Source organism: Rattus norvegicus, chromosome 3 (genome assembly GCF_021556685.1).
Source record: "Rattus norvegicus strain SHRSP/BbbUtx chromosome 3, alternate assembly SHRSP_T2T, whole genome shotgun sequence".
Classification (NCBI taxonomy): domain Eukaryota; kingdom Metazoa; phylum Chordata; class Mammalia; order Rodentia; family Muridae; genus Rattus; species Rattus norvegicus.
Window position 1 is genome coordinate 132,621,329 of NC_141536.1, and position 27,989 is coordinate 132,649,317.

At 43.0% G+C, this 27,989-nt stretch overlaps 1 protein-coding gene across 2 annotated transcripts in view; it reads left to right on the plus strand.

Moving 5' to 3' along the window:
• Window positions 1-27,989, plus strand: part of Slc24a3 (solute carrier family 24 member 3) — a 502,316-nt gene that overhangs the window by 337,316 nt on the left and 137,011 nt on the right. For both annotated transcript variants that reach the window (NM_053505.3, XM_087654830.1), the window contains 2 exon segments: window positions 20,202-20,276; window positions 27,780-27,864. In NM_053505.3, the coding sequence (NP_445957.2) occupies window positions 20,202-20,276; window positions 27,780-27,864 (160 nt within the window).

Sequence of the window (27,989 nt, forward strand, 5' to 3'; positions counted from 1 at the left end):
AGAAAGTACAGGGCAGGAGGGTTTAAGAAAAATGACTTTTTTTTTAAAGAGCAGAAAGCAACTGTAAGGCACTGAGTGCAAAGGGTTATGGTTTGAGTGACAGCAATGTGATCTGACAAAAGAATATTGCCTAGACCATCTCCACCATCCAGGATGGTAGCCCTGGAACCCATGAAGGCAGTAAATCCAAAATAAAGTAATGCTAGAAAGCACTTGTCTTATTTCCCTTTGGTGGCCTTGTTCTAGATGTGCTTCCAGCAGAGTCTGGGGGAGGAGAAGAGGAAGTAGAGGAGGAAGAATGCTACAAGTCACATGAGGCTTTGAGTTCACTTCCAGGTGACAAATGACATCACCACAGAAACTTTCACTTTCTCCATTTCTGTGAGTGCTAGCTGATGATATCTATTTAAAGGCACAGTTGTTAAGCCTAAGGAGGGATCCATGCAAGGCCTCTAATGAAGCACATTACATTGTACAAGAAATGCTCAAAGGGAAGGTCTTTCTTCCCTTCCTTTTCCTTACCCAGGATAACATCTCCAAGGCCCTAAGGGCAACAGAGGAGAAAATGAAGTAAGTTTAGTATGCCCCAAATTGCGTTTCCCCTTGTCAACTGAATGCCAACTTATTGAGTGACTGCAAAAGGAATAGAAAGCCCACCAGAGAAACCGAACAGCTGAGCAAGAACTGCAACCACCCAACACTGGCAAAGCCATCCACCCAGAGGGAAGGAAGGAGGTTGGAAGAGCAAGACAGAAGCATCCCACCCACAGTGGCTAGCACTTGAAGATGCCTTCCCAGCTCTGCTAAGACATTGCTCTCAGTTACTCTTGTTCCTGTTGATAAACAAGTGCTGTTTGTTTCAATTGTTTGCAGCTTGTAAAACTGATTTCAATTTAACTCAATGACCAACAGCATCAATGTATCCTACCCCTCGCCACAAAAAAAGAACAGAGCATTCTTGAAGAACCGTCTTCTTCTTCAGCTCAGTAACTCATGAGAACTTGTTATTTGCTAGTCATAGGTCACCTGCCAAAGAGACATCAAATAATAATGAATGTCCCGGGATCCCAGAGAGGCTCTGTGCTGGGAGTAAGAGCGGATTATTTCAGAGACCCTGGGGGTGATTTGACATTTCTTTAAAAAAAAAATAGAAACAGAGAGGATTGATGGTTGAAAAATTACATTATCCATTCCCAATCCATTGAATTCTACTTGAAGAGTAGCCACATTTCTTCCTCTATTGGTTAGTCTCAACAAGAGGAAGGAAACATAGTTGGATGGCTAACTGAGGATGGCAGCAGATCATTGCCAAATTACTCTGGGCAGAACTGTAAAATCAACTTGTCTAGAGCTATAAGGAAACCTGCAATAGCTCCAATAACAGGTTCCCTCCCCTTGGGAGTACCAAGACCTTGTCAGTGGACCTCAGCTTCTCACTTATAAAATGAAGAGGACAGTGTAGGGCAGGATATCATTAAAAAATGTCATTTCTTTACTTTATGATTGGGGAAATAATCTCCAAAATTCATCTTGTAAAAAATTGGAGGAAGATAACAAATGGCTCTCAGTGTTCAAGGACTTGCCTGTGATAAATACCATCACAACAAAAGTCTCAACAGCCCTGGTCAAGAAGGTACTAGTCATCACAGAGATGTGCAAAAAGGTTTGCCATGTCCCATTGCAAAATAGCTTAGATTTGTATCTTATAAATAACAGAAATTCAGTCCTTACAGTGTGGAAGCTGGGAAGTTCAAGATTAAGGTACCATCGAATTCTCTGTCTGATAAGGACTTTCTGGAACAGAAAGAACACATAGATCGGTTCTCATTTGGTAGAGAAGGCAAGGTGGCAAGGCACCTGTTTTAGAATTAAAACTCCCTTTTAATGATTTTTTTTAGATTATAATGCAATAACATTTTCTTTTTCTTTCCTCCTTCATAGCCCTCCCATATGTCTATTCTTTCTCCCATTCAAAATGGCCTCCTTTCTCCATTAATTTAATTGTTGTTGTTGTTGTTGTTGTTGTGTGTCCCTAAATACAGAAATACAACCTGCTAAGTCCATATAATGTTACTTGTATATCTGTTTTCAAGACCAAGCATTTGGTATTTGATAATCAAGTGCTGGGCTCATCTCTGGAGAAGACTATTCCTGCAGCACTCTGCATTTCGTGTTGACTGTAGTTCCTTGTGTAGGGTGGGGACTTCCTAAGTTTGCCTAGTCCATTTTGGCATGACTGTTACTGTTCTTGTTCAGCTCATGTCCAGGCAAGTCGTGTTGGTGAAACTTTACTTGTATAGTTTCTGACATTACCAGGAAGTTCAATCTTACAGCAAACTCTTTTGACACTCTGTCTTTTTTGATCCTTCTACTCCCTCTTCAAGAATGAGCTCTGAGCCTTAGATGCAGATGTGCTACAGATGTGTCCATTGGGATTAGGCTCCACAACTCGGCATTTTGATTGGGCTTTTTATGTGTTATTTAGGTGATGGTCTCCATCAGTTACAAAGAGACATTTTCTTGATGACAGGTGAAGACTACATCTGTCTTTGGCCTAACAGACAAATAGTCGTAAAAATATAGTTAGAGGTAATGCTTCTTTGATTGAGTGACAGTGTTCACCAGTATCCATGACTTTACTAGCCCTGGGTACTCGAAGTTCCCAGCACCAGATATGATTTCCCTCTTGGGGAGCAGATCTTAAGTCCAATTAAAGATGTGTTAGTTATCGCCAGGGTATACATGCCACTAATGTATCCGTAGGGTTATTGTGCCATGATGGTTACTGGTGTGACTCATGAACATCATATGATTGTTGGTTGTTTCTCTCTTTTGGAAGCTTGCATGGTACCTTCTGGTCCTCAGGGAGGAAGCATTGAAGTCATGTCTAGCTGAACCTCTGGGCCCTGTTTCTGAAGTACATGGTATATTCGGCGATAGGGAATTACCTTCCATCTCTAGTTGGAGAGGGCAACCAAGAGCAATAGCCTTACCCTGGAATGTTTTGGGAGTCTCTTAGACAACCCTGACCAACAACTCAAAAGAGGGCTTCTCATGCCTGATGTTGAGTTTTTTGTTAGGTTTTATTTTTTTTTTTTTTTGACTCTTGGAAGGAACATTGTTGGCCAAAACGGGAACATTTCATTTGCCCAACTTATATGTATTATAGGTATTTTTAAATATATAGTTACTAGTGTGATTCCTTATGACTTGTTCAGACATTCTTACAGTCATTCTCTCTCTCTCTCTCTCTCTCGCTCTCGCTCTCGTTCTCGCTCTCGCTCTCGCTCTCTCTTCCCCCTCCATAATTAGAGCATTCCATCCTTTTCATTTTAAAAGAACATAGTCCCATTCTTGAGGTATTCTCCCTTATGACCTAATCACTTCCTAAAGAGCCAATCACCAAATACTGTCATAGTTAGTAGTTAGGGACACCAAAAGTTCCCTGTTGGGATAAGAAATATAGCTCTCAAGGGGAGAGTGTCTGCCTAGCATGCAAGGCCAGGTTTGATCCCCAGATTTCTATAGCTGCAATAAATTCTATGACCAGAAGCAACTTGGGGAGGGCAAAGAGTTTATTTGCCTTTCACATCCCAGGTCACAATCTATCACTGAAGGAGGTCTCAAGAGGGGAACCAAAGAGAAACCATGGAAAACCACTGTTTACTGGCTTGTTCCTCGTGGGCTAAGTATACAACCTTATACAATTCTCATACAACCCAACAACACTTTCCTAGGATTTAAAACCACCCACAGTGGGCTAACCCCTTCTACATTAATCATTAATCAAGGAAATGCCCCTACACACTTGCCTACAGGCCAGTCTGGGAGGTAATTTCTCATTTCACGGTCCCTAATGTCCCTACTTGCCAGTTCACTCCAACTTGGGTCAAGTTGACCAAAAAAAAAAAAAAAAAAAAAAAAAGCTGACCATCACACTTGTATATTTCCAAGTGTGTTTTAGGCATAAAGAAAATCCAAAATAAAATCCCTTACTTGCTAACAAAGTACTCAACTGGGAAATTGTTCAGTGTTAATAATCAGTTTGTCTTATTAAATTGTCTTCTTCTTACCCTATCATCCAAACTAGTAGAGATCCAGAGTCAGCTGAATAATTTCACCATTGAGTTAAGTAATTTAATAAGTGTGGGTTTTCTTCTGGCAAATCCCAAATAATGCTGTCAAATTGAGAAGGAGGCATTGTTATTAGCTAGAGTGTAAAAATGCTGCTGTAGTGGCCAGTGTGGCTTTTTTAAGGCAATTTCACCACTTAACAGCTCAGTAACTCACTTCAACAAGCAAGTCTCTGCCAAGTTTCTGATACAATGATACCTGGTTGGGAATACTTTTCAGCGTTTCCCAAGACTAGTATAATCTACCATTCGAATATTGTTTCCCTCTTACTGCACAGACAGAATGTGCTGTGTATTTGCTGCCCTCAAAAACCAACATTCTCTGAAAGGTAGACCAAACTGGAATGTTTTGGAATATAGTACCTTGGAAAATGTCAGCGAGATTATGGTTAGTATTTACCCTTTGTAATGAAGCCATGTGTAGCTAACATGGTAGAGTAGAACATGAGCAAAGTATTGTGGGTAAAAGATGGAAAGTGAATGAGTATAGAGCACGCAGGGTTTATCATTTCCTTACTTTGGATAATTGTCAGGTTCTCTGGGTCAGTTTGAGAAACACAGACATACTAATTTCCGATCAGCTTGAATCATAATTTCCTACAAAAAATAGTTTTTAGAAATGATCCTTAAATGATTTAGATATATTGGAAATAGTTTAGAGAATTCCTATATATCCTTCACTTACACTCCCCGAATGTTAACATCTTAGGTATTGTATCATGATCAAAATTATGAACTGACTTTGCTATAATGCTCTGGACTGATATTATAGACCATATTCCACTCTCATCAGTTTCCCCATTGATCTACTTTTCTATTCCAACCCAAGATTCCATAATGCACTTAAGTCAGTATGACCCATTGGGTGTTTGTCCTGTGGTTTCTGGTAGTCTGATTGGTGTTTTTTTAGTGGAATGTGTAACTTTAATTTTTCAATGATAGTTCTTAAGTGCTTTAACCGCTCTTCTAGCCCACCACCCACTAGAGGTAGTAGAGAAGAAAGGATACAGGGGAACTGGACTTGTTTAGAAATGGTTCCATCTGTGTTGTCAGGAAATTAGCAGTTCAATTCACAGGTCAGCAGTGGCAGCTCGATCCACTCACAAATACTTCACGGATACCAGCAGTCCAGTTTGGTAGCGTCAGGATAGCAAACAGGAATCAGCAGCAGTGGCACTACCTAGCAGAGACAGCCAGGGCTCAGCCTCACACAAGTCAGCAAGAGGGACGAGGGCAAATAGGAACTCCAGGAAAAGTTCTAGCCTCTGTCTCTATCAGCAAAGTGAAAATCAGCGAAGATGTGAGGTCAAGCAGCATTTAGATAGGCAAGCAAGCACCTCGTCTTCTGTCACTGTCCATGGAGTCCTATTTATACTCCCTCCAAACATCAGTGTGCCCTTCATAGGTCTTGCCTCAGCATTTGAGTCTGTCTCAGTTGTCACCACTCTGCCAATTGGCCCGAGTCTGTGGAAGTGGTAAACCTCGCCACCACACCACCACGAGTTCTTTGGTGTGTTTCTCTATATGGAATCCTAACAAATAGAGCTCAACTACACAACGTAAGGTGGGCCAATACATGCGCATCATTAGGGAAGAATCCTTCAATATGTGTGTCCTTTCACCTGCTTTCTTTAGCAGAACATCCTTTCACCCATGTCTGGTTCAGCAAAATGTTCCTTCTCGTGTTTGCCCCAGCAAAATACCACCCAACATAACTGACTTTCCAAAGAGCACTTATGTTTCCACCTCAGGAATATTATGGGGCATTATAAATTTTCAGTGTTACCATACCGTGAATACGTGGTTTAGATATATTTCCTTACATTTGAGATCCACCCATACAGTTGTGTGCATGTGTTGTGTGAAAGAACAACTTTTAACTGCCGAGCACGGTTAAATTATGTATGTGCATTGAAGTTTGCCTGTTCATTCACTTGTTGGAAGACATCTAGGTTATGAAAACCTGCTATGAACATTCATGCAAAGTATTGTCTACAGATGTTTTCCTGTCTTTGGCATAAATATTGGGAATGGTATGTATATGCTAAATTTTATGAGAAGCTGCCAAACCTCTTCTTGACAATGTGACTGAGCTTGAATTAGTAACATAAGAGAATTCAAGCTGACCCCAATTCTCCCCAATACTTGACATGATTATATAATTAGTATTCGTTTATTTGTTTACATGTTTATTTGAGGTTGTTTGTGTGTTTTACTGTTAGGCCACTCCCCTCCAGCTCTCAATCCTGCCTGTGCTGCCTTGCCCTGATCTTGTTAGCTTCCTGATGTTATTCAAGTCTCTAACAGTAGCTATGTGTGGTTTCTGTTTGCATTTCCCTGATGAGTGATGATGTTGAATGTGTCTTCATGAGCTCCTTGCTCATCCATTTGTCTTCTAAGAGGGAGTGTCTGATGAAATATTTGACTCACTTTTCATTGTGTTGATTTGCTTTGGACTCCTCACTGGTCTTCCTGTGTAGTGAATATAAGTATCATGAGATACATATTTCATGAGTATTTTCTCTGACTCTATGGCCTTCCTTTTCATTTTCTTGGGGTCTTCTGAAAAGTAAAGATTTTCATTTTATTTTATTGTTCTGGTTTGCAGGGTGTGATTTGTTTTACCAATCATTTCGTTTTCCTTTTCTGGTGTTTTCTTTCTCCTCTGTTTAATAATCTAATAAGTCTTTGTATAATTAAAGGTCATAAATGTTTCCTTTGAGAATGATAATCTAGTAGCAAGAATTCCTAGCTTCTATGTCTTCTTTTTAATTTATCTCTCTGCTCACTTAATTCTAAATCAAAGAACCAGCAATCTTCTACTGTTAGATGCACTTAGAATCATTAATCTTTTAACCCATGAAGAAATATTTGTAATAACTCTGGAAACTTCTAATTCTCTCCTGCAAAATGACTCCACTTGCTGCCAATACTCTTTAATTTGCAGGCTCTAGACAAGGACTTAGATAAAGCTAGTAATGTGCTAGTATATACATGCATACTAGTTCTCTCCTTAAAAGCTAAGTCTTTCATAGAAGTCCTAATTATTAGTGTTTGTAAATTCCCACAGTGTAAATACAACATGCCAGTTTCAAGGTACCAATGTTATACCAACTAACAAAACTCTTGAAAATCTGGTGGTTGGCTCTCAGGAACGTCAGCCTGCTTCAGCACACCACCACAGTTGTTTACTTTAACTAATCTCCATAAGTCCGAACGTTGAGAATAATGGAAAGAAGGCAAACAAAGAAAGGGGAAGCCAACAAAGGGGAAGTTAAATCTCTGGTTCACTGTTGGCAACTGGACTCAAGCCCACTGAGGACTCTGTGAGGTCTACTGCACTCCACAACTTGGAACTTACCCAGAGAGGACAAAGAAGATTGGACCACTAACTCCCTGATTCCTACATCACTTTTGCAGATAATTGACACTAGGTTCTTAAAACCTGGGCACTTTTAAACATCCCTAGGGATAAACTGAGGGACATTGTAGAGTAGTAATAGAAGTCTCAGGCAGAAAGACAGAGCCACATGTGAGGTGAGGTGCTATTCATTATCTGAAATGGGCCAAGAGGTATAGCCAGTCCATACAGCACACAACTTTTCAAGCCTTGGATTATCACACATCTGTTACCCATTATCACCCAAGGGCCATAGTCAAAGTCATCAGTCCCTGTCCATGCAAACTTGTTGAGAAAATGTGATGGGAAAAAGGTACCTTTGGTGTCCATTAAATAATACAGTGGAATCAAAGTTCCCAGTTGACCAGAACCTAGTATGGTCAATATTCCCTCCAGTAGTCATAACAACCATTCTTCTTCCATCGATTAGTAGACTGTTTCAAAGAAGGGAGATTCTTATTTCATTTCCTTAAAGTAGCATTTAGTACCAACAATAGAATATAATAAAATAATTTTCCCACCCAAGCTCCTTAATTATAAAAATTATATGTAATAACGGGATATGTTAGGGCAAGGAACATGTTACAAACTGGTAGACCAGCATACTTGCATTCTTTCCTCCCTCACTGTAAGTGTCTTGAGCTGTGGTAGCAATTTGTGTCCCACTGACTTCTCTTTGCTTACACATCTGACCTAATGTTTTTGTGGTTATGTAAATTAGAGAAAATCTTATCATGACAAGGAAGATGGTTTCCTCAAAGCAATATTCCAATCTTTCTTGGAGCAAAATAGAAGCTGGCTGCAACCCTGTCTTCTCCTCTGGGAAAAGATCCCACAGATGTGGAGCAGATGGATCTAGACTTAGACACCATCTGTTTCTCACTGGCAATTAAAGTTAAATCCAGGATGGGTTGGATTTTACCATTGAGTTGGCCATCTCCATTGACCCCCAGGGACCCCTCAATCATGTGTTTGTTGGAATGTGAAACTTGGGCTGGGCTTCTTTGGATGGCCATCAACTCTTATGAGACAAAGGAAGAAAAGGAAACCAAACTCTTTGGCAAACCATTCGTGTGTGGTTACTTCTATGGAAGTAGCCACCACATCCAAAGAACAATAAACCTCTTTCCTTGTGAGAAAAGGGAGTGTAAGGAAGAATATGAACAGTTCTCCAAGTCCCTGCTCGACTGTGGGCCCCACTTCTCTAATATATTGATTAAGATAATAATGACCATCCCCATCAACAATGCTAACATGTTTTGAATGTTTGCAGCATTCTAGTTATTATGCTCAAAATTTTACATGCATTATCTAGCTTCAAAAACCACCAAATAAGGCAAATAATATTGTTTCTTTCATTTTTACAAACAAGGAAAAAATTAAAACCTAGTAAGGTTAAATTATTCACCTAGTATCACACACGTGAAGTATGACCAAGGCTTCCGTGTCCATCTTTGTGACAGTGGTATCCTGCTTCACGACTGCACTATCTTTGATGCTTCCCTTTACTTCCTTACAATGAGGAAGAGCAGTAATCAGGAAACAAGTTCCCTCTATTCTGGCTTTGTAGAGCATAAACAGGAACTGTAAAAACTCAAAGATAAAACTCTCTTCCAGTAGGCTTCATAACCTTTCTAGCCTCAGCATTCTACTCTTGTACCCTCATGTGCTCTACCTCTGCCTGCCTTTGGATGGTTTCCTGGGTTCCTGTTTTCAACACAGACTCTAAGCCCTAGGGAGAATAACTGAAGGTCATTATTATCTTAATCAATATATTAGAGAAGTGGGGCCCTCAGTCGAGCAGGGACTTGGAGAACTGTTCATATTCTTCCTTACACTCCCTTTCCTCACAAGGAAAGAGGCTTATTGTTCTCTGGATGTGGTGGCTACTTCCATAGAAGTAACCACACACGAATGGTTTGCCAAAGAGTTTAGTTTCCTCCTTTCAGCCGTGTCTCCTAATGCTGTTGTCAGCATCTACAAACTACAACAAGTCCACTTTCTTTGTCACCATGAGAACGCCATGGAGTGCTTCTCTAACAAGAATGTGGGTTTAAGTACAGAGGTTTAGGACTATATTTCTCTTGAACCTTGATTGCTTCCTAAGGTCACACTAGCCAAACAGATGGCAAGGACATAGAGAAAGCAGTAGCCATGCCCTAACTCACTGTTTTCCCTGGAGTCTCCCTGAATTTTAATCTAGCTAACATCAACCGAGAAGAAAGAGTAGTCCATGTGCCCAACCAAGCTAATTGCCTGACAAGAGAGGTTTTGAATCTCCTACTTAAAAGTCCATAGTAATTATCTGGCAATTATTCTAATGCATTGTCGTTGAAGTGTGAAGTTGGAAGGACTGGAAGAGAAAGTGTGGGCTTAGCTTAATTTGAAAGACTAGATGGCAAGCAACCAAGTGAAAGTGAGAGTTTATGCCCCACACAAACCAGACCTGTTGACTTCATTCATTTACACATACAGCTCAAGACTTGGACCTCCTGCCTACACATCCAGTTTGCTTGTTCTTTGTGCCCATCTCAGGAAGGATCCAGGTATATTCCCAGGGTAATCTAGCATAGTAGCCTTTCAACACTATTGCCAGCACATCCATGGGACTAAGTTGAACATACTGAAAAGACACACAGTTAAGGAGGTGGTTTTATTCTGAAAAGGTTCTTGTGGTTTCTAAATAGCTATCCAAACGTAAGTTCAGTGTGCCAGTCGGCTGGGGCATCTAGCCAGCACCATAATGATGCCGATCAACTTGGATTCTAAATCCTTTCTCAGTGAAAGACAGGATGGGAAGAGGGAGATAGAAAGAAAGATTGGATATGTTATCCCTGCTCCTTCCTGGCTTTTCAGGGTCCAGTAAAACCCTGGCAGTGATAAGAGCATCAGCAAAGACTGTTTGGGTGTCTAAACCTTTGCAGTAGTAGGGAACCCTTACCTTGGCCAGAACCATGTACAAGTACCAGGAAGGGAATTGTTCCAATGTGGTGGATGCCAAAAAGGGGGTTCACAGCAGATCTTTAATCACAGAGTCCTAGGATCCTTTAGAAACACTGTGTTCCCTTGGACTATCTGCATCAGAACTACCTTCTGCTTGTTAGCAATGCAGATTCCTGGGTCTTAGCCCAGGCTTCACGAATTAGATCCTCTAGAGTCTGCTAGGGAGCTCACATTTTATCAGTATTTCCTGATGACTCTTATACACATGGGGTAGTGATAAAAGTTACCTGTGACCTTTTATTCATATATTAGAAAATCTAACATAGGTCTCCAAAAACCTATTTTGGAAGGAGCCATGTTACAGGGGACAGTGTAAAACCACTTCCTAGCAGTGAGAAATGTCTGAGATAGCCACTGAAGACCTATATTCAGATTTTGTTTTTTCTACTGTGACTTTTTGCCTATGCTCTTGGAGGGGGGAAATGCTGAACTCCATTGAGCAGTTAGTGAGAAAAAAAATGGTATAGCACAAAGAGCAGAGTCAACCACAATGTGTCATATATGCCAAAATAAGAGAGATCATTTGTGATATATTAGTAGTATTAAAATAACAGAAGTGTAGGATGATGGTTATGCCAAGTATCCAATCAAAATACCATATTGAGACTTTGGATTTTGCTTAGTGTTAGAGCAGTTGCCAATCAGATATTAAACATCCCAGTAATTAACACAAACATACACACACACACACACATACACACACACACACACACACACACACACATACACACACACTTTACATTATCAATACAAATATGTTGATCAAGAAAAGAGATGTAATTAAAAACAAAATTAATTCATGAAACTTCCTTCCTTTGGAAATTGGGTACTTATTGACCCAGCTTAAGGTTCCTATCTTACCCCACAGAGGGAATTTAATCAGGCAGGACAGCATACTTTAGCACTGGTAGCCAGTCCTCTTCCTGAGATGTTCTATGGCCTCCTGAGTGCGTATACTCAGGAGGTTCACACTCTGCTTTTAGCTTAAGCTAGCTGTGTAGCCTGAGGCAAGTCCCTGACTAAGGATGTTCAGTATCCCTTCCTACAAGCTGTAAAAGAGGATGACTGGCACACAAAGAACTCTGCAAACCCACGTCACCGTCTGCATCAGCCCAGGTTTACCTGCCTGTTCCCAGACCTCTTTTCAGTGGACGTCCAGCAGGGGCAGCAGAAGTGGATGCCTTCCTCAAGGACACAAGAGCCAATAAGTCAGGCTCTTGGCGGCACAAACAAAGTCATGTGGAGTAGGATGAGCAAAGAGAGAAGACAGAAGGAAGCCCATGAGCGTGGAGATGTTTAGCAGGTTCTTCTTCTACTGAACTACCTTCCCAGAGATAGCAAAGTCTCCAGGCTCCACAACAAGTGACTTCTGATGCTGTGCATCTGAAGGCTTCAAATACAACTGAGCAGCTGGTTGGCTGTTTGCTTGTTTGTTCGATTCATTCATTCACTGTTGGACTGGGGATTCACATCAGAGCCTTGTGCATGCTAAGAAAGTTTTCTACCCTATCTAGGACATCTAGGAGTGCTGAATTTTTTTCAAATTAAAATTGTCATAGAATTTGTGTTAATGGAGCAAGTGTCAATATAATCCTTTCCATTAGAATCCAAGCCCAAACCCCCTTTATTTATCTTACTGGTCTTTTACTTAAATGTTATGGTTTCCAATGTAGTGTTTTCATGGAATTTCTGTGTGTGTCTCTGTGTCTGTATGTGTTTTTATGCTTTTTCCTTAGCTCTCTTTCTGTTTTGCTGAGTGTAATTTTGGTTTCTTTGTTCGCTTGTTTGTTTCCTAATGAGAAAGAGAAAAGGGGGTGTGGACTTCTGTAGGCGGAGAGGTGAAAAGAATATGAGAGGAACTGGGGGATTGGAAACTGAGATCAGATATGAAAAAATCTATTTTCAATAAAAATTAAAATTATGAAAAAAATTCAAGACCCTGAAATGTCCCTAAGGACCTTCCTAATGCTGCTGACTAATGATGACAGGTACATGCAGACAAACCCTCTAAAATTGACAGTGGACATTGTTTCTGAAAGTGGCCCATCCTGATTTCACCTTGGCTTATTCCTCCCACATTCTCCCTTACCTCGCTTCCCCTTTGCTTTAATTTGGGCTGTTCAGAAACAACCTTGAGACGAAGGGTTGAATATAAATGGTTATTGTTGAAAGAGCTGACGTCACTGGGAACTGGGAAGTAGGGCACGGAAGGGAAGGGTATTGAAGAAAGATACATCAGCAGGCACACAGCCCTCTGGGCATGTGGCACCCCGTACAGCTGGCCACCTAGTCACCCTACCCAGAACTGAGGGAGCGAGGCGCTGATATAGCAGCTCCCATGGGTTATTGCTTGAGGACTCCACAGAGGGATAATTATTGAGTTTTTTTTTCCACAACTGAAGTGGGTTTTGACATTGAAAACTTAGTAGTGTTTTAAATTATTGCTTTAGTAATATAGCAAGATAGAGAAGGAACCAAATACATTCTTCATCCCTGCCAACCCTTTCCCTAGCCATCTTATTTGAAACTGCATCTGTGTTATAAGGCTAAGTCTGTCTCTCTGTGGTCACTAGAATCCCTGAGTCAACAGTAGACACAGGATCAGCTCGACCATAGCTTCATGGGGCCAGGAGGCACAAAGCTTGTTATGAGAAAATGACTTGATTTATTTACCTATTTTATATATATATGCATATAGTGTGTGCACATACGAATGTAGATGTATGTAAGGCAAGATCACTGATTCTGCAAGGCTGGTCTGGTGGTCTGTGAAGTTCAAGGAATCTACCTGTCTCCCCACCCTCATCATCCAACCCCAATGCTGGGATTACAGACATGCATCGCCAAGACCAACCTTTACAAACTTGCTCAGGATCTGAACTCAGGACCTTGTGTTTGCACAATAGACACTGCACTGACAGAGAATCTCCCAAAACCCACAAAAATACTTTTAAATGTAATCATTTTGTTTTTCAAAGCCCAATCCTACGAGCACTTAAAATGTTGTAAGAGATGGGAAAAGATCTACTTTTCTATTAGTGAGCCACAGTTCCTGGGAGGTTTAGATCCATAGACCCTTCCTATGAAGGGTTTCCCCAGCTCTTCATTCATGGAATCTAAAGACAGAGACAGGAGGGAAGATGATGTAGTAAAAGGAAATTATCTGTGAAATCTGCTGACTGTAGACGCCACATAAAACAGCAGGGTGAAAGTCACGCTGCTCAAATACATTTTCCCCACTATTCGGAAACATTTATGGATATCAACATTTCAGCTACAGCCTGTTCACCTCCATTAAATCACAATCCACAAATATCTCTGGTTACATTGGGCATTTTTTTAAGTTTAACCACTGTAGCCAAGTTCTTGAGTTTTTCATTGTTTCTGTTCCCAATGTTGCTTGTATGGTTTCTGTGCTTGTGCATGTGTGTGTGTGTGTGTGTGTGTGTGTGTGTGTGTGTGTGTGTGTGTGTATGTGTGTGTTGGTGTATGTATGTATGTATGTACATGTGTGTACATGTGCATATGCACACAGGATGTGGATGTGTTTGTGAATGAGTGTATGAGCATGTGTGTACTCACATGTGCAGACAGGTACACACACAGAGGCCAGAGGAGGATCTCAGGTGGCCCGCTCTGTCACTCTCCTCCTTATCCCCTTGAAATGAATTCTCAGTGATCATGCAGTCAGCAAGACCCCCACCCCCTGTGATTTTTCTGCCTTACCCCTATCCACAGCCCCATCCCCCTCTAGCTTCACATGTCTTACATGCCATGCCTGACTTTTTATGTGAAATCTAAACCTAGTCCCTCACAATTGTTAACAAATGCACTAAGCAGTCTCTTTCGCCTGCAGTTCTGTTTTTATGAGTCCCAACAACTTTGAAATCATCTAATGAAACAGTGCTTATCTTTAAGTTTCAGCTTAAGAGCCACCTCTCCTATGAGGCCTTCTCTAACCTCCTTATTTCCCCTGTTCAACAGAACATCTATTCACCATGTAAGTTAGAGAGAAACATGGGTCAAGGATGGAAACCACAACCAATGGGGACTAAAATAAAGGGGTTTCCATCTCTCACATAACAAGTGCAAAAGGAGGCTTTTGGGCATCAGCTCCACTGGAAATCCTGGGTCTTGGCTACCCTTGTCATGGTGGTATGTATCCTTGAACTTCTTACCTCACAGCTGTACAATGGTTGCTGCCATTCCAGAGATCAAATTAAAATTCAAAGCATGGAGAAAAGATGAATTGGATCTAGGCCTATTCACATTGACAGAAACAGTGCCATACAGCCATAGCTAGTTCTAGGGACACTGGAAAAGATAATGGTATTATTCAGCACAACATTGGGATTATATGTGTGAGATTAACAAAATGAATGGCCCGTGGTTTAGGCAGCCACCAATGCCAGCCATGTTGCAGAACTCAGTCCTATGATCTCAGCTTATTAGGAAGCCACTTGTCTTCAACTCTCCAAACTAGACCTCAGATCATTCCTGTTTGTCCAATGACAGTGACTCATTAAATCTTAGAGCTCCTACCTACCAGGTCATCTGGCTTTGAGTTGGTGCCTTGACACAAGACTGTTAAATTAATGAACAAAGAATGTTTTAAAGAACGTTTGACCTTCTTGGCACAAATGTATTTCTTTCTCTTGGTGGTCTCTGGCTAGTATATTCTTTTAGCATAGGAAGTGTACATCAGTGGAAAGGAATGGTTGTAGTCCTCCTGCCCTTGGAAGTTCTGTGTCATTTTGTCACTTAAGTTTGAAAGTCTGCCTTCTGGGTAATCAGTCACTGTGACTATCTTTGTTACTTTTTCTGTCTCTATTGCCACATACAAAAACAATCACTTGACTCAAATGTCCTTGGTTTTAGTTGATTTGTTGAACTTGGGTTAGGCTTGGCCAGTTGAAGCTGGTCTATACTGGAGAATTATCTTTTTGTCACCGATCTCTCTGACAGGCTTGGCAGGAATAAGTAGAGTGAAGGGTGCTGTTGCTTGTCTTTTTCCTCCAGCAGGCTGGCTTGACCATGTCTGCACAGCCACTGTTGCAACAGTAAGAGTGGATTGTAAGATGTGTCCCTTCACCCAGGTGCCTTTGCCCATTTCTTTTCTACATGCTTCCAAAACAACATGGTAAGCCACCTACATGGCACACTGATTGGTCCCACCTTGGAGGCTTCATAAAGCAAGAAGAGTCACTTGAATTTACACAATGTGCAAGGGTCACATCTGAGAGTTGATGTGCCTTTCCACCTTTCTGAGTATCCTCCCACACTACAGGCATTTCTTCTGCTAGATATTAGCAGTAATACTAGATGGGCTGGAATCATTCACATCACAGAAATCATTCTGTGCTAGCCCAGCCTGGAACACGGCAGATATAAATACATTGTAGATGTGGCTGCCTTTCAGGAAAAAGAAACCTAGATTCATGAACAAACCCCATTCATACTCCTGACTGTGCAGAAACAATGCCACTGTGCAGATTCCTACTCTGACAGCTCTCCAAAGCTCCAAAGAAGAGAAGACCCTGTGAGCTTCAGATTCAAGATAAAGCTCCAGAGGTGACCTGCCCCTTCCCTAGGCACTCCCATCATCTCCACTCCAGGCCTCACATTGGCTTGTTCAGATTTCAGATCTGTCTTGTATTTTACAGAAAACCTTATAAAAGAGTGTGAAAGCATATCAGCGAGCCTGACAGGTAGCCCTAAAGTAGGTGGCTGGGACTCATGTTCCTCTCTCTCTCTGAAAGGTTGGAAGAGGCAGAAAAGCAGAAGGCAAGTTAGAAATCAGAGGCATCATGAGTGAGCCCAGACTTGTGTAGAGAGAGCTGGGCTCAGGGAAGGATGGAGAAGGTCCTGAGGTTTAATCCAAGCCTCATCATTTGCTTGTCATTAGCTGAGAAATGGGCTCAGGGTCTGCTTGCCACCTACAAGTACCAGAAGAACTAAGAAAGACAGTTCTGTAAAGGACCTATGGTAGAATCTCCAACAGGGATTTTATTATTCTCCTCTTCAGTGATTTCCTCCATCCTTTGGAAATGTAGGACAGGACAAATGAAGCAGAAAGCGCCTCAGTCTTCTGCAAAGATTTGTGCCAGTTGCATGGAAAGCCCCATAGATGCGCCACCTCCTGTAAGAGTCTTGCACCATCTGGACTTTGTTTGGTGTCCTTTGTTCTTTTAGGTTGTGTATTTTGTTTTCTTGGTGGGAACCTGCTTTTCTATGAATCTCATTGGAGAGATTGACAGAGGATTATAACCATAGAAATAGCCTCTCCCTCACTCCTGCTCTGCAGAAGCCAGAAAGTGCCCTACAGCAGGCAAGGAGCCTCCATACATCTCACAGGCTTCATAGCATCTCCAATACGCTTTGTCATAGGTCGTCTGATTGACAGTGGATATCCCCACCTCGCTTCCCCCTATCTCATGAACCAAAATCAGTATGGTTTTCCATCGTCACCACCCTCGAAAGCACCGAGAGTTTGACAGATCTGTTCATTTCTCATCCAGGCTCAGTGTTTAGAGTATTGGATGGAGGTTCTGGTCTTGCAATTAGATCAATACTCAATATGGGAACACACTCTTACTGAGAGTAACAGAGCCAGCTGCTCCAATGAGCTGACTCTGTCAGTGATGGACAGCTTATTTAGATCTTGCTTAATCCACAGATGTGTTGCTCTGTATTTCAATTACTTAATTTGGCTGTCCTTTCAAGGATAATGTTAAAGCCTGCATGTCATTGGATCAGCCAAGTCCACAGCAAAAGAGGGTATGAGTCTATTACAGTTTGGGGAGGTATTTCTGGCTGATCCACCAGAGCTGTAAAATACAGCATTAATTTTTTATTTGACATATTCAAAAATGCTACAGGCAAATGATTTTGCATAGATTATGACTATATCAAACATTAAAAAATTATTTTAGAGCCTTCTCTGGGTGCCATTCTTCCTGGCTTCTCAGAGGTCAGCAAAGTAAAAATAAAAATTACCTCTAAAATTTTCTACCACCAACATAAATCACACATGAAATGCAAATTTAGGGCTAAATGGAAAAATATGGCTTATGATTATAAGTTAGGTAGACTCATTCTGGATAAAAGATGGCTATTACTTTGACAGAATGACAAATTCGTGTGAAAGTGTTCGTATATGTGTGAGTCAGCCTACACACACACACCTAAACAAGTTAACAAAAGAGAGACGAATTTTTAACATTTTCATAAAGCAGTGTAGTACAGATACATTTTCTCATCACTATCTATCCGCACAATCTCTCCTGACAGCATTGCACGGAACGATGAGTCACTGATCTAACCATCCCCTGTGGTCTATTTTGGAAGGTTTTGATAATTTAGCATAGTCTGAAGTTTGGACACTTCATCTTGTGCTTTTGTGTAACATTTCCACAAAATGGAGTGTTACATTGTATTTGAGGCTCTCCCTGTCCTGTGGGAGAGAACCAACACACACACACACATGGAAAAAAGTCAAGTGCATACAAGGGAAGCCAGGGAACTAAATTAGTGCACTGGCCAAGAGTCAAAAGTCTGAGATCATTTCCAGCTAGGACTGTAGCAAAGACCTCAGGAAAGAAAGCTGTAAGCAACCGAAACTCTGCTAACAGGCTAGGTGCAAGAGGCAGAGAGTTGGCTCATGAAATCTGGAGCATTCACTTGGTTTCAAAGTGAGCTGAGATCAGTGTTCCCATGATGTCGGTGTGTGTGTGTGTGTGCGTGTGTGTGTGTGTGTGTGTGTGTGTGTGTGTGTCTGTCTGTCTGTCTGTCTGTCTGTCTGTCTGTGAGAGAAAGAGAGAGACAGAGAGAGAGAGATGGAGAGAGAGGGAGAAGGAGAGAGAGGGAGACAGGGAGAGACAGAGACAGAGAGACAGAGAGAGACAGAGGGAGACAGAGAGAGACAGAGACAGAGAGAGAGACAGAGAGAGAGAGGGAGAGAGAGAGGGAGAAAGAGGAAGAGAGAGGGAGAGAGAGGGAGAGAGAGAGGAGGGAGAGGAAGAGAGAGAGAATGAATGAATGAATGTGTGAATATGTGTGTATGGGTGTGTATATGTACCTGTCATTCCTCTTGGTTCTGCTTCTTAATGTGGTAACATCATTATCAGTCTCTCTCTATATGACTGCTATTTCTGGCAGCTACATACTCAAGGATTATTTATATTCTGTTAATCACTGCCTGGCCCTCCTATCCACCAATCACTTTGTGACAAAAACTGTCACGTTCTGTTTTCTGGCCTGGGTCTTATGCTGTGCCCTGGGTAACTGGGGCCCACACTATGGAATAGTAAGCAGTGGGAAAATATGAGAGGAGATGGTAATAAATATCCTAGTGGGGATGCTGGAGATTGAGCCAGTACTGGTAAACACGTTAGGTTACAAACACTGGATTATTCTAAGCCAAGCAATGCAGCCAATGTGCTCTGGAGTCCGGAAGCCTGGTGGGCTCTAAGGCCACATGGTCTGTGGCTCTGTGATGATACTGAGGACTCTGCTGCTTTCCAAGTCAGAATCAACTTCATCCTACCTCTAAGAATCTCACACTTCTTCTCCACAGCCAGCAACAGAGAGTGAGAAATGTCTCTCTTTGGAAAGTTGATAACTCTTTCCTTTTATCTGATTAAATGGTTCTAAGTCATATGCCTACCTCTGAACCAATAGCCATCTCCACTAGGAATACTACACACCAACAGGCCAGTCCATATGTAATCCTGGAGAAAAAGGGAGACACCTTCTACCTGGGGCACTGTGAATATAGGAAGGTGCTGGGGTCCCCCGGAAAAGTGAGAAGTGTGTTGTGGGTGGTCACTCAACACTGGAACCCAAACAAATGCTCATTCTTAGAGATGATGCCTTGAATGAGGAAAAAGACAATCTCTGACTAAAAGACAAAATTCTAGAGCTGCCCTTGTGATAGCTGACCCCAGTGTGGAGGCCCGTTTGCACAGGCTGTCCTTCAGAAGCCAGGTAGTAAGTAAGCTCACTGGGACATGGCCAGCTCAGCTACTGGAGCTGTCAGATCATGGGATGACTTCTGAGGGTGTAATAGTACTTACAAGAGAAAGTTCCTGTCTCCGTGAACTTCTGGTGATGGAAACTTGCAACAGACTGATGACGTTAACCTTATAATCTACCCAAAGAAAGGCAAGATGAAGGGATATAGAGGGAAAGGTGGTCAGGGAGTCTGGTTGGCATTTGAAAAGCATGGTGGGCAGGGGCTGGGGATTTAGCTCAGTGGTAGAGCGCTTGCCTAGGAAGCGCAAGGCCCTGGGTTCGGTCCCCAGCTCCGAAAAAAAGAACAAAAAAAAAAAAAAAAAAAAAGCATGGTGGAGTGAAACAATGGTATATCTGAGGAGAATATATATTCTTCTGCTCTGGGTAGAAGAAACAAGTGCAAAGGCTCTGTGGCCAGTGTCCGTGGTCTTCTTGGCACCTTAGAAGGTGAACAAGAGACAATTAGTAGGTAGTGAGGTCAAAGGCAAAGCTAAAGCAAGGCTACAAGTCTTTCAGGAATTGCAAAGACTTTGTGCTTACTCTGAATAAGAAGTTAAATTTATGATAAGAGACTATATTAAAGAAAAGATGATCAAACCCTTTGCCCTTAACTCTACCTAACTCTTAACTCTTTCTCCTCTCCTTTTTTCCAGGCCATGTATATGTTCTATGCACTGGCCATCGTGTGCGATGACTTCTTCGTCCCATCCTTGGAAAAGATCTGTGAGGTACGTGGAGGTATATTCCAGTGTGCCTCAGAGAGGCCTGAGGTGGGGACTCTGCCCTGGCATGTTCTAGCCTCATCTCCAAGGTCCAGGGGAATCATAAATGTAAGTACCCGAATGGCTGAGAGAGGACAGTATTAGCTCAGTCCGTCTGCATAACATTTCAGAACCTGGTGGATGGCTAGGGTTTACTCCACATCGCCAGCTCTGCTGACTACATCCATCATTACTGCTGGTGCTACAGTCTTCTCCGTGTATCTGTGGGAATAGTTCCAGACTGTGCCCCAGCAACATAATGTGTGGACACTCCAGCATGTAAAAGGCATGAACTAAGGTGTAGTGTTTGCAAACAGCCCACATAGATCCTCCTGTGTACTTTACCACCACGACATAAGTCCTGTGGAGACAGATGTTGTATTGGGTTGCTTAGGCAATAGTGACAAGATCAAAGCTGAGTGTTCCTTGTAGGTGCAAATAGTTCTTTCAAATAACTCTGGTCCCCTGTGCATTAAACCCACAGTCCGCACGCCAGCCTGGAGTGTCATCTGTACATCGGGCTCTACTCCCCCTCCTTCTTTTCAGTTCTGCTGCTTCTTGTTCCCTATCATCATTTCTTCCCTCTGGCACTGCTGGGATAAGAAGCTACCCTACCACATGCCTCCCTCACACTCACTCTATTTATACTCTGGATGGATGCCTGACTGGCACTGGGGCAAGAGAGCCAGGCAAAGAGTATTTGTTGCACACTGTACCCATTATCGTAGCTAATGCCAGGATGAACAGCAAATTTAAAAACAAACATTCAGGGGCCAGCAAGATGATCAAGCACTGGCCACCAAGCCTGATGACCTGAGTTCAACCCTTAGGTCTTACACGGTGGGAGGAGAAAACAGACTTCGTCAAGCTGTCTCTTGACCTTCACATGTGTGCCCTGGTGTCTTCACTAACTGTACACACACACACACACACACACACACACACACACACACACACACACACACACTAAATATGCTCACCCTATCTAGAAAGTTCTCATTCCTCTTCACTTTCACCTCACGCTCCTGAGATCTATTTTTTCTTACGTGCAAGCTTTGCAATTCCTTTTATCTGTTTTTAATTCATTATCTGAGTTTCCAGAAAGTCCAGGAGTCATCAAGCTTTGTGGCCGCTTCTTGCTCCACCCACAGTACCTGATTCACTAGGTTCCAACCACCAACAGAGGATGTGGCCAGAATCTATATTTCTAATCAGGTCTCGGGTGATGCTGAGGATGCTAGTCTGCAAACCTCACTCGCAAGATTATTAACCTAAGCTGTTTCTTCCAAGCCTTGGATGTTTGTTCATTTTGTACTTAGAGATAAGCCGTTATTACAAACTGACCCTAGAAAGGTCATGGAAGTGTGTTCTTCTTTGCACTTACAGTAGATCAAAGAAAGTAACGTGGCACCTGAAATGCACAGTACTCTAGTGGGGACATGAGTGTCACCGTGATCCAGCCTGGGAACAGGCTCAACTTGTGTCAAAGGCGAGAAAATGTTTAGCCCTTAGTGGGGGCACTTGCAGTCCTTTAGTATCTGTGGCAGGTTGTTTCCAGATGGTCAACTCCCTTCTTAAGGTAGTGGAAGACTGTAAAGTTCGAACCATAGCTAATGTCAGTGTTACGTATGTATCTGTCAGAGAATACTCCTCATAGGGAGATGATGAAGAAAGTAGTTGTTCCTGTTTAGTATAAGTTCACTTTGAGTTTTCATCCGAGATTAGCTGAGTCAGTGACTGAGGAGGACACAGGGCCCACTTACCTACCACCAGTTGGTACTTCACACTTATGCAAAGCAAAATTGCTCCGCCTTTTCCCATGCAACATTTTTGTTGTTAATAACAAAGGTGCTGATTGCATCCAAGGAATATAAATACAGACATCAACTTGTGCCCTCCATTAAGGAATCACACAGAACTTTTGAGAACACACACATCCTTCTAGAGAGCAAGCAATTACAACAGTTGGCAGTACAGAAGAGAGTGGAGTGAGTCTTTATCAAAAAGATAAGAAGGAAAGAAAATGTTTGTTGGGATGAAGATGATGTTTTGACTGGGTCCCTGAGGTGCAGGAAGCTGGCTGGGTAGCTAAGTGAGTGTGGTGTGAATATGCCCATCCTCTCTTTAACCATGTCTAGGACTCTACCACAGTTAGCTTTCGTGAATTTAGGAATTTCCCTGATTTAGGAATCAAGAAGGCAAGGCTCAGGGACTCAGATTATCCCACCCCAGGCCATACAGCTGTTTAGGAATGGAGTCAATGTCTACGCCCAGGTCAGTCTGAGCTTACCACTGGGTCATCTTCATACCTCTTGCAACTCTGTGACAGGTTTTTGTCAAAACTGGCTCCACCAAACAGAATTGAAGACCCAGAAATGAACCCACACACCTATGGGCACTTGATTTTTGACAAAGGAGCCAAAACCATCCAATGAAAAAAAGATAGCATTTTCAGCAAATGGTGCTGGTTCAACTGGAGGTCAACATGTAGAAGAATGCAGATCGATCCATGCTTATCACCCTGTACAAAGCTTAAGTCCAAGTGGATCAAGGACCTCCACATCAAACCAGACACACTCAAACTAATAGAAGAAAAACTAGGGAAGCATCTGGAACACATGGGCACTGGAGAAAATTTCCTGAACAAAACACCAATGGCTTATGCTCTAAGATCAAGAATTGACAAATGGGATCTCATCAAACTGCAAAGCTTCTGTAAGGCAAAGGACACTGTGGTTAGGACAAAACGGCAACCAATAGATTGGGAAAAGATCTTTACCAATCCTACAACAGATAGAGGCCCTATATCCAAAATATACAAAGAACTCAAGACAAATAACCCTATTAAAAAATGGGGTTCAGAGCTAAACAAAGAATTCACAGCTGAGGAATGCCGAATGGCTGAGAAACACCTAAAGAAATGTTCAACATCTTTAGTCATAAGGGAAATGCAAATCAAAACAACCCTGAGATTTCACCTCACACCAGTGAGAATGGCTAAGATCAAAAACTCAGGTGACAGCAAATGCTGGCGAAGATGTGGAGAAAGAGGAACACTCCTCCATTGTTGGTGGGATTGCAGACTGGTACAACCATTCTAGAAATCAGTCTGGAGGTTCCTCAGAAAATTGGACATTGAACTGCCTGAGGATCCAGCTATACCTCTCTTGGGCATATACCCAGATGCCCCAACATATAAAAAAGACACGTGCTCTATGCTCATAGCAGCCTTATTTATAATAGCCAGGAGCTGGAAAGAACCCAGATGCCCTTCAACAGAGGAATGGATACAGAAAATGTGGTACATCTACACAATGGAATATTACTCAGCTATCAAAAACAATGACTTTATGAAATTCGTAGGCAAATAGTTGGAACTGGAAAATATCATCCTGAGGGAGGTAACCCAATCACAGAAAGACATACATGGTATGCACTCATTGATAAGTGGCTATTAGCCCAAATGCTTGAATTACCCTAGATGCCTAGAACAAATGAAACTCAAGACGGATGATCAAACTGTGAATGCTTCACTCCTTCTTTAAAAGGGGAACAAGAATACCCTTGGCAGGGAAGAGAGAGGAAAAGATTAAAACAGACACAGAAGGAACACCCATTCAGAGCCTGCCCCACATGTGGCCCATACATATACAGCCATCCTGTTAGACAAGATAGATGAAGCAAAGAAGGGCAGGCTGACAGGAACCGATGTAGATCTCTCCTGAGAGACACAGCCAGAATATAGCAAATACAGAGACGAATGCCAGCAGCAAACCACTGAACTGAGAATAGGACCCCCATTGAAGGAATCAGAGAAAGAACTGGAAGAGCTCGAAGGGGCTCGAGACCCCTTATGATCAACAATGCCAAGCAACCAGAGCTTCCAGGGACTAAGCCACTACCTAAAGACTATACATGGACTGACCCTGGACTCTGACCTCATAGGTAGCAATGAATATCCTAGTAAGAGCACCAGTGGAAGGGGAAGCCCTGGGTCCTGCTAAGACTGAACCCCCAGTGAACTAGATTGTTGGGGGGAGGGTAGCAATGGGGGGAGGATGGGGAAGGGAACACCCATAAAGAAGGGGAGGGGGAGGGATTAGGGGGATGTTTGCCCGGAAACCGGGAAAGGGAATAACACTCGAAATGTAAATAAGAAATACTCAAGTTAATAAAAAAAAAAAATGGCTCCACCTCTAGGCTCCACAGTATATCCATGGAGGAGGATTGAAGATGGAGGGCCTCCTTTCCCAGAAGGCTCCCTGTTCCCAACCACATCTGGTTTTAGGATCAAAGTAAACGACAAGAAACCATGCTGTGCCACATGCCTATCACTGAGTGCAGCTCCATGTACTTATAGCTATCCTAGTTGCTGGACTAATGGCATGCCTGTAGAAATGGTGACAGAGATTGGATCTCCTTGGAGATCCCATGTTTATGAGTTCTGAGAGCCTGTGGTCAACTCTCCCTGCAGTTCTATTCTTTCACAGCATGGAGAGGGAGGGAGGGGTGATGGTACAGGACCACCCCCTTGCAGCCTAGAAGGATTGCCTAGCCTGGAATTCTCTATACCACCTTTCATTCCCCTAATCTCTTTGCTGAGAGATGATACTGTTGTACACTCAGTGCTTGCTCCCAGAATAACTTGGGCTAAACAGAGATGTTCAAGAAGACGTTGTTTAGACTTTGGTGGAAGAATGATTCTAGAAAGAAATCCTCATTGCTCAATAAACCATAGCTTGGAGGAAGGGTCAAGTTCAAGCCTTGAAAAATGTGGAGCAGAAAAGAAAAAGGAGCGCCAATATGATGACCCAGCATGGCCACCACAGGTCAGGTGAGTCATTAAGTTTTAGACAGCCATGCAGTTCCGTCAGGGAACATACAAAGGTGTTAGAGTCCTTTGTCTGCAGTAAACAGACAGACTCAGACTCTGCTAAGACAGAAAAGAGATGTTTCAGAGACAGCCAACATTAAAGGGAGGAACATGGCATTCCCAGTCACGAGGCAGCAGCCTCAAGTTGGTCAGGTTTGTGCTCACACAAGGATATTAGATGTCAAGAGTAGGAAGGCTTTAGGGCCAGGTGGAAGTTATAAAAGCAGTAGTGGGGCCTCCTGGGCTGTGGGATGGGGGTGACCGCCCACTCTAAGTACTGTAAACACTGAGCTAGGCTCTGCCCCAGCCAAGCTATTTTCCAAAGGCTGGGAAGGAAACTAGAGAATGCACAGCCAGGCTCTGGCCATCCATGGGCTTAGTAACCACTAAGTAAACCACAACATTCCACCTTCTCCATATAGGTTCCACATCCAGGCATTCAACCTTGGATCAAACTGACCAAACTCTTTTTGTTGTGGTTATTGGGGGGGGGGTTGTTTGTGGTTTTTTTATTTTTGTGGTTTTTTTATTTGTTTAGCTAGCTGGTGGTTGGTTGGTTGGTTGGTTGGTTGGTTGGTTGGTTGGTTTGGTTTTTCAAGATGGGTCTCTTGTGTAGCCCTGGCTGTCCTGGAACTCACTTTAAGACCAGACTGGCCTTGAATTCACAGATCTCCCTGGCTCTGCCTGAGTGCTGGGATTAAAGGCATGTACCACTATGCTCACGGGATCAAACATTTTTTTTTTAGAATTTGGATGGATAAGTATGGAACAGATATAGACGATCTTCCTTATTATTATGTCCTGGACAATACAGCGGTTTTTTACATGGCATTTATTTACATTGTGTTAGGGATTATTAGCAATCTAGAGATGATTGAATGAATGTGGGAAAATGCATCTATTATATGCAAACACTGCATTGTTTTCTATGAAATTTGAATACTGCTTAGATTTTACTATGTGGGTTGGGGTATGGAGGCATTCCTGGATCTAACCCCACTGATCTCAAAGGCTGACCATATTCACAGAAAGTTGGATGAACCCAGTGGGGACTTGGTGCAGAGAAAAAGAATCGTGATAAATTCTACTGTGGTATCAGGACAGGGCTATGTGGAGGGAGGGACCAAAGGAGCCATGCCTGAAGGAAAGGGCTCATTGACAGAACATTTCAGGGGGAAGAGAGGGGAGAGAGAACCTGAGCCACTGATGTAAATGGGAACGGGAGCCCAGGGTGTCCAGCTGTGGTGAATTATTCTCCTCTCAGGATGAAGCTAAGGAAAATTCTCCCTGGCCCTCATAATAGTCGCCAGCAATGCAGAAGCAAGAAGACCTCATGACTGGTGATTCTAACAGGCCAGTGTGGCATTGCCAGGCTGGAGTGAATTAGGTATAAAGGAGCGGGGAAAAGGAAGGAGCTATGGAAGCAAGAGTGAAACGGGACATAAGGCTTCATGAGCAACAATTAATCCCAACCTATAGATCTTGGGAGGGAAGTGCAACAACTCAAGGCATTCCTGGTAGCTGATTCCTGACTCAAGTTGCCTTCCGGGCATCCCCACCCGTTGGGATTCCAGTGCCGGGGCTTCCCCACCAGCCAGGACTTTTCGTGCTAAGGTACCCTCTCAGGGTCTCCTCAGTACCTATGTGAATCTCAATTGAGTGTAGAGCCAAGGAACCCAGGATCCCAAAGAGCATGCCTCTCTCAGACGCACCTCCAAGGCCATACTGCCCCTCTGTGGCCAAACATGGAAGTGCAGCCGCTGGTGCTACTGAGAAGGCTGGCAGTGGAGACTGGAAGTCTCTGCCCTGACGCCGGAAGGGAACTGGCTGCTTCCCATCAGCGGGCAGCTTACTTTCTGGGCCATGGTGGAATGCCAGAAAGCTAAACACACCAAGCAGCCTCTCGTGTACATTCATCTTGTGTTCTTGAAAATCACCTTCCTGTTTAACGACGTGGGTGACTCGAGGAACGGGGAGCTGTCCCCAAAGATTTGGGGGAAATGGACTGCGATCTTTTCTACGCCTTCCCAAGTCTTTTCACCTGCTGTGCCACCCAGAGTTCGAAGGTCAAGGGTTTGGAGTGTGCTTCAGGACGGTGATTTCCATGGGTCCACTTACCTCCTGCAAACTGGCTGCCGTGAGCTTGAGGTTATTCAAAGCACTGCAGTAGCCACGGAGTTTGCACGCACCTCTAGACTGCACACATCTCTTCTAAATCAGTGTCCACAGACACCTAGGGAAGCAAGCAGAGCTACCGTTAGACAGTGACTGCCCACCACTGTCCAGGATGCTCTCAGCTCACTACTCTACCCTCCTAGCTATTGACGCGACAGCCCCTTGATACATTTGGATGATGAACCCCTAAATCTTCTGTAGAGACTTTGACTAATGGAGTCATATAGTCCCTGCTGATCTTGCAAGGGAGCTTGCTGAGCAGAGAGTAGGAGCAGCCAAGCTCTGACTGCAGGGACAATGAGAGGGACTGAACCCAGCCCCTGGGTCCTTCTGAAGTCCAGTGTTCAGAACCTCAGGAGCCACAGTCATGTGTATCCCAAGGTAAAATCCCACCTCACCTGTCTTGTCTTTGTCCCATGCAGCGCCTCCACCTCAGTGAAGATGTGGCAGGAGCCACCTTCATGGCAGCAGGCAGCTCGGCCCCGGAGCTCTTCACATCGGTCATAGGTAGGTGATGCTAGGAGGATGTCTCAACTCTTATCTATATTGAGAGAAAGGGGTTCTGGAGAAGAAGACCCTCAGATTTGGGTTGTCTCCCACTTACAAAATATTAAGTTCCTAGATCCCCCCCT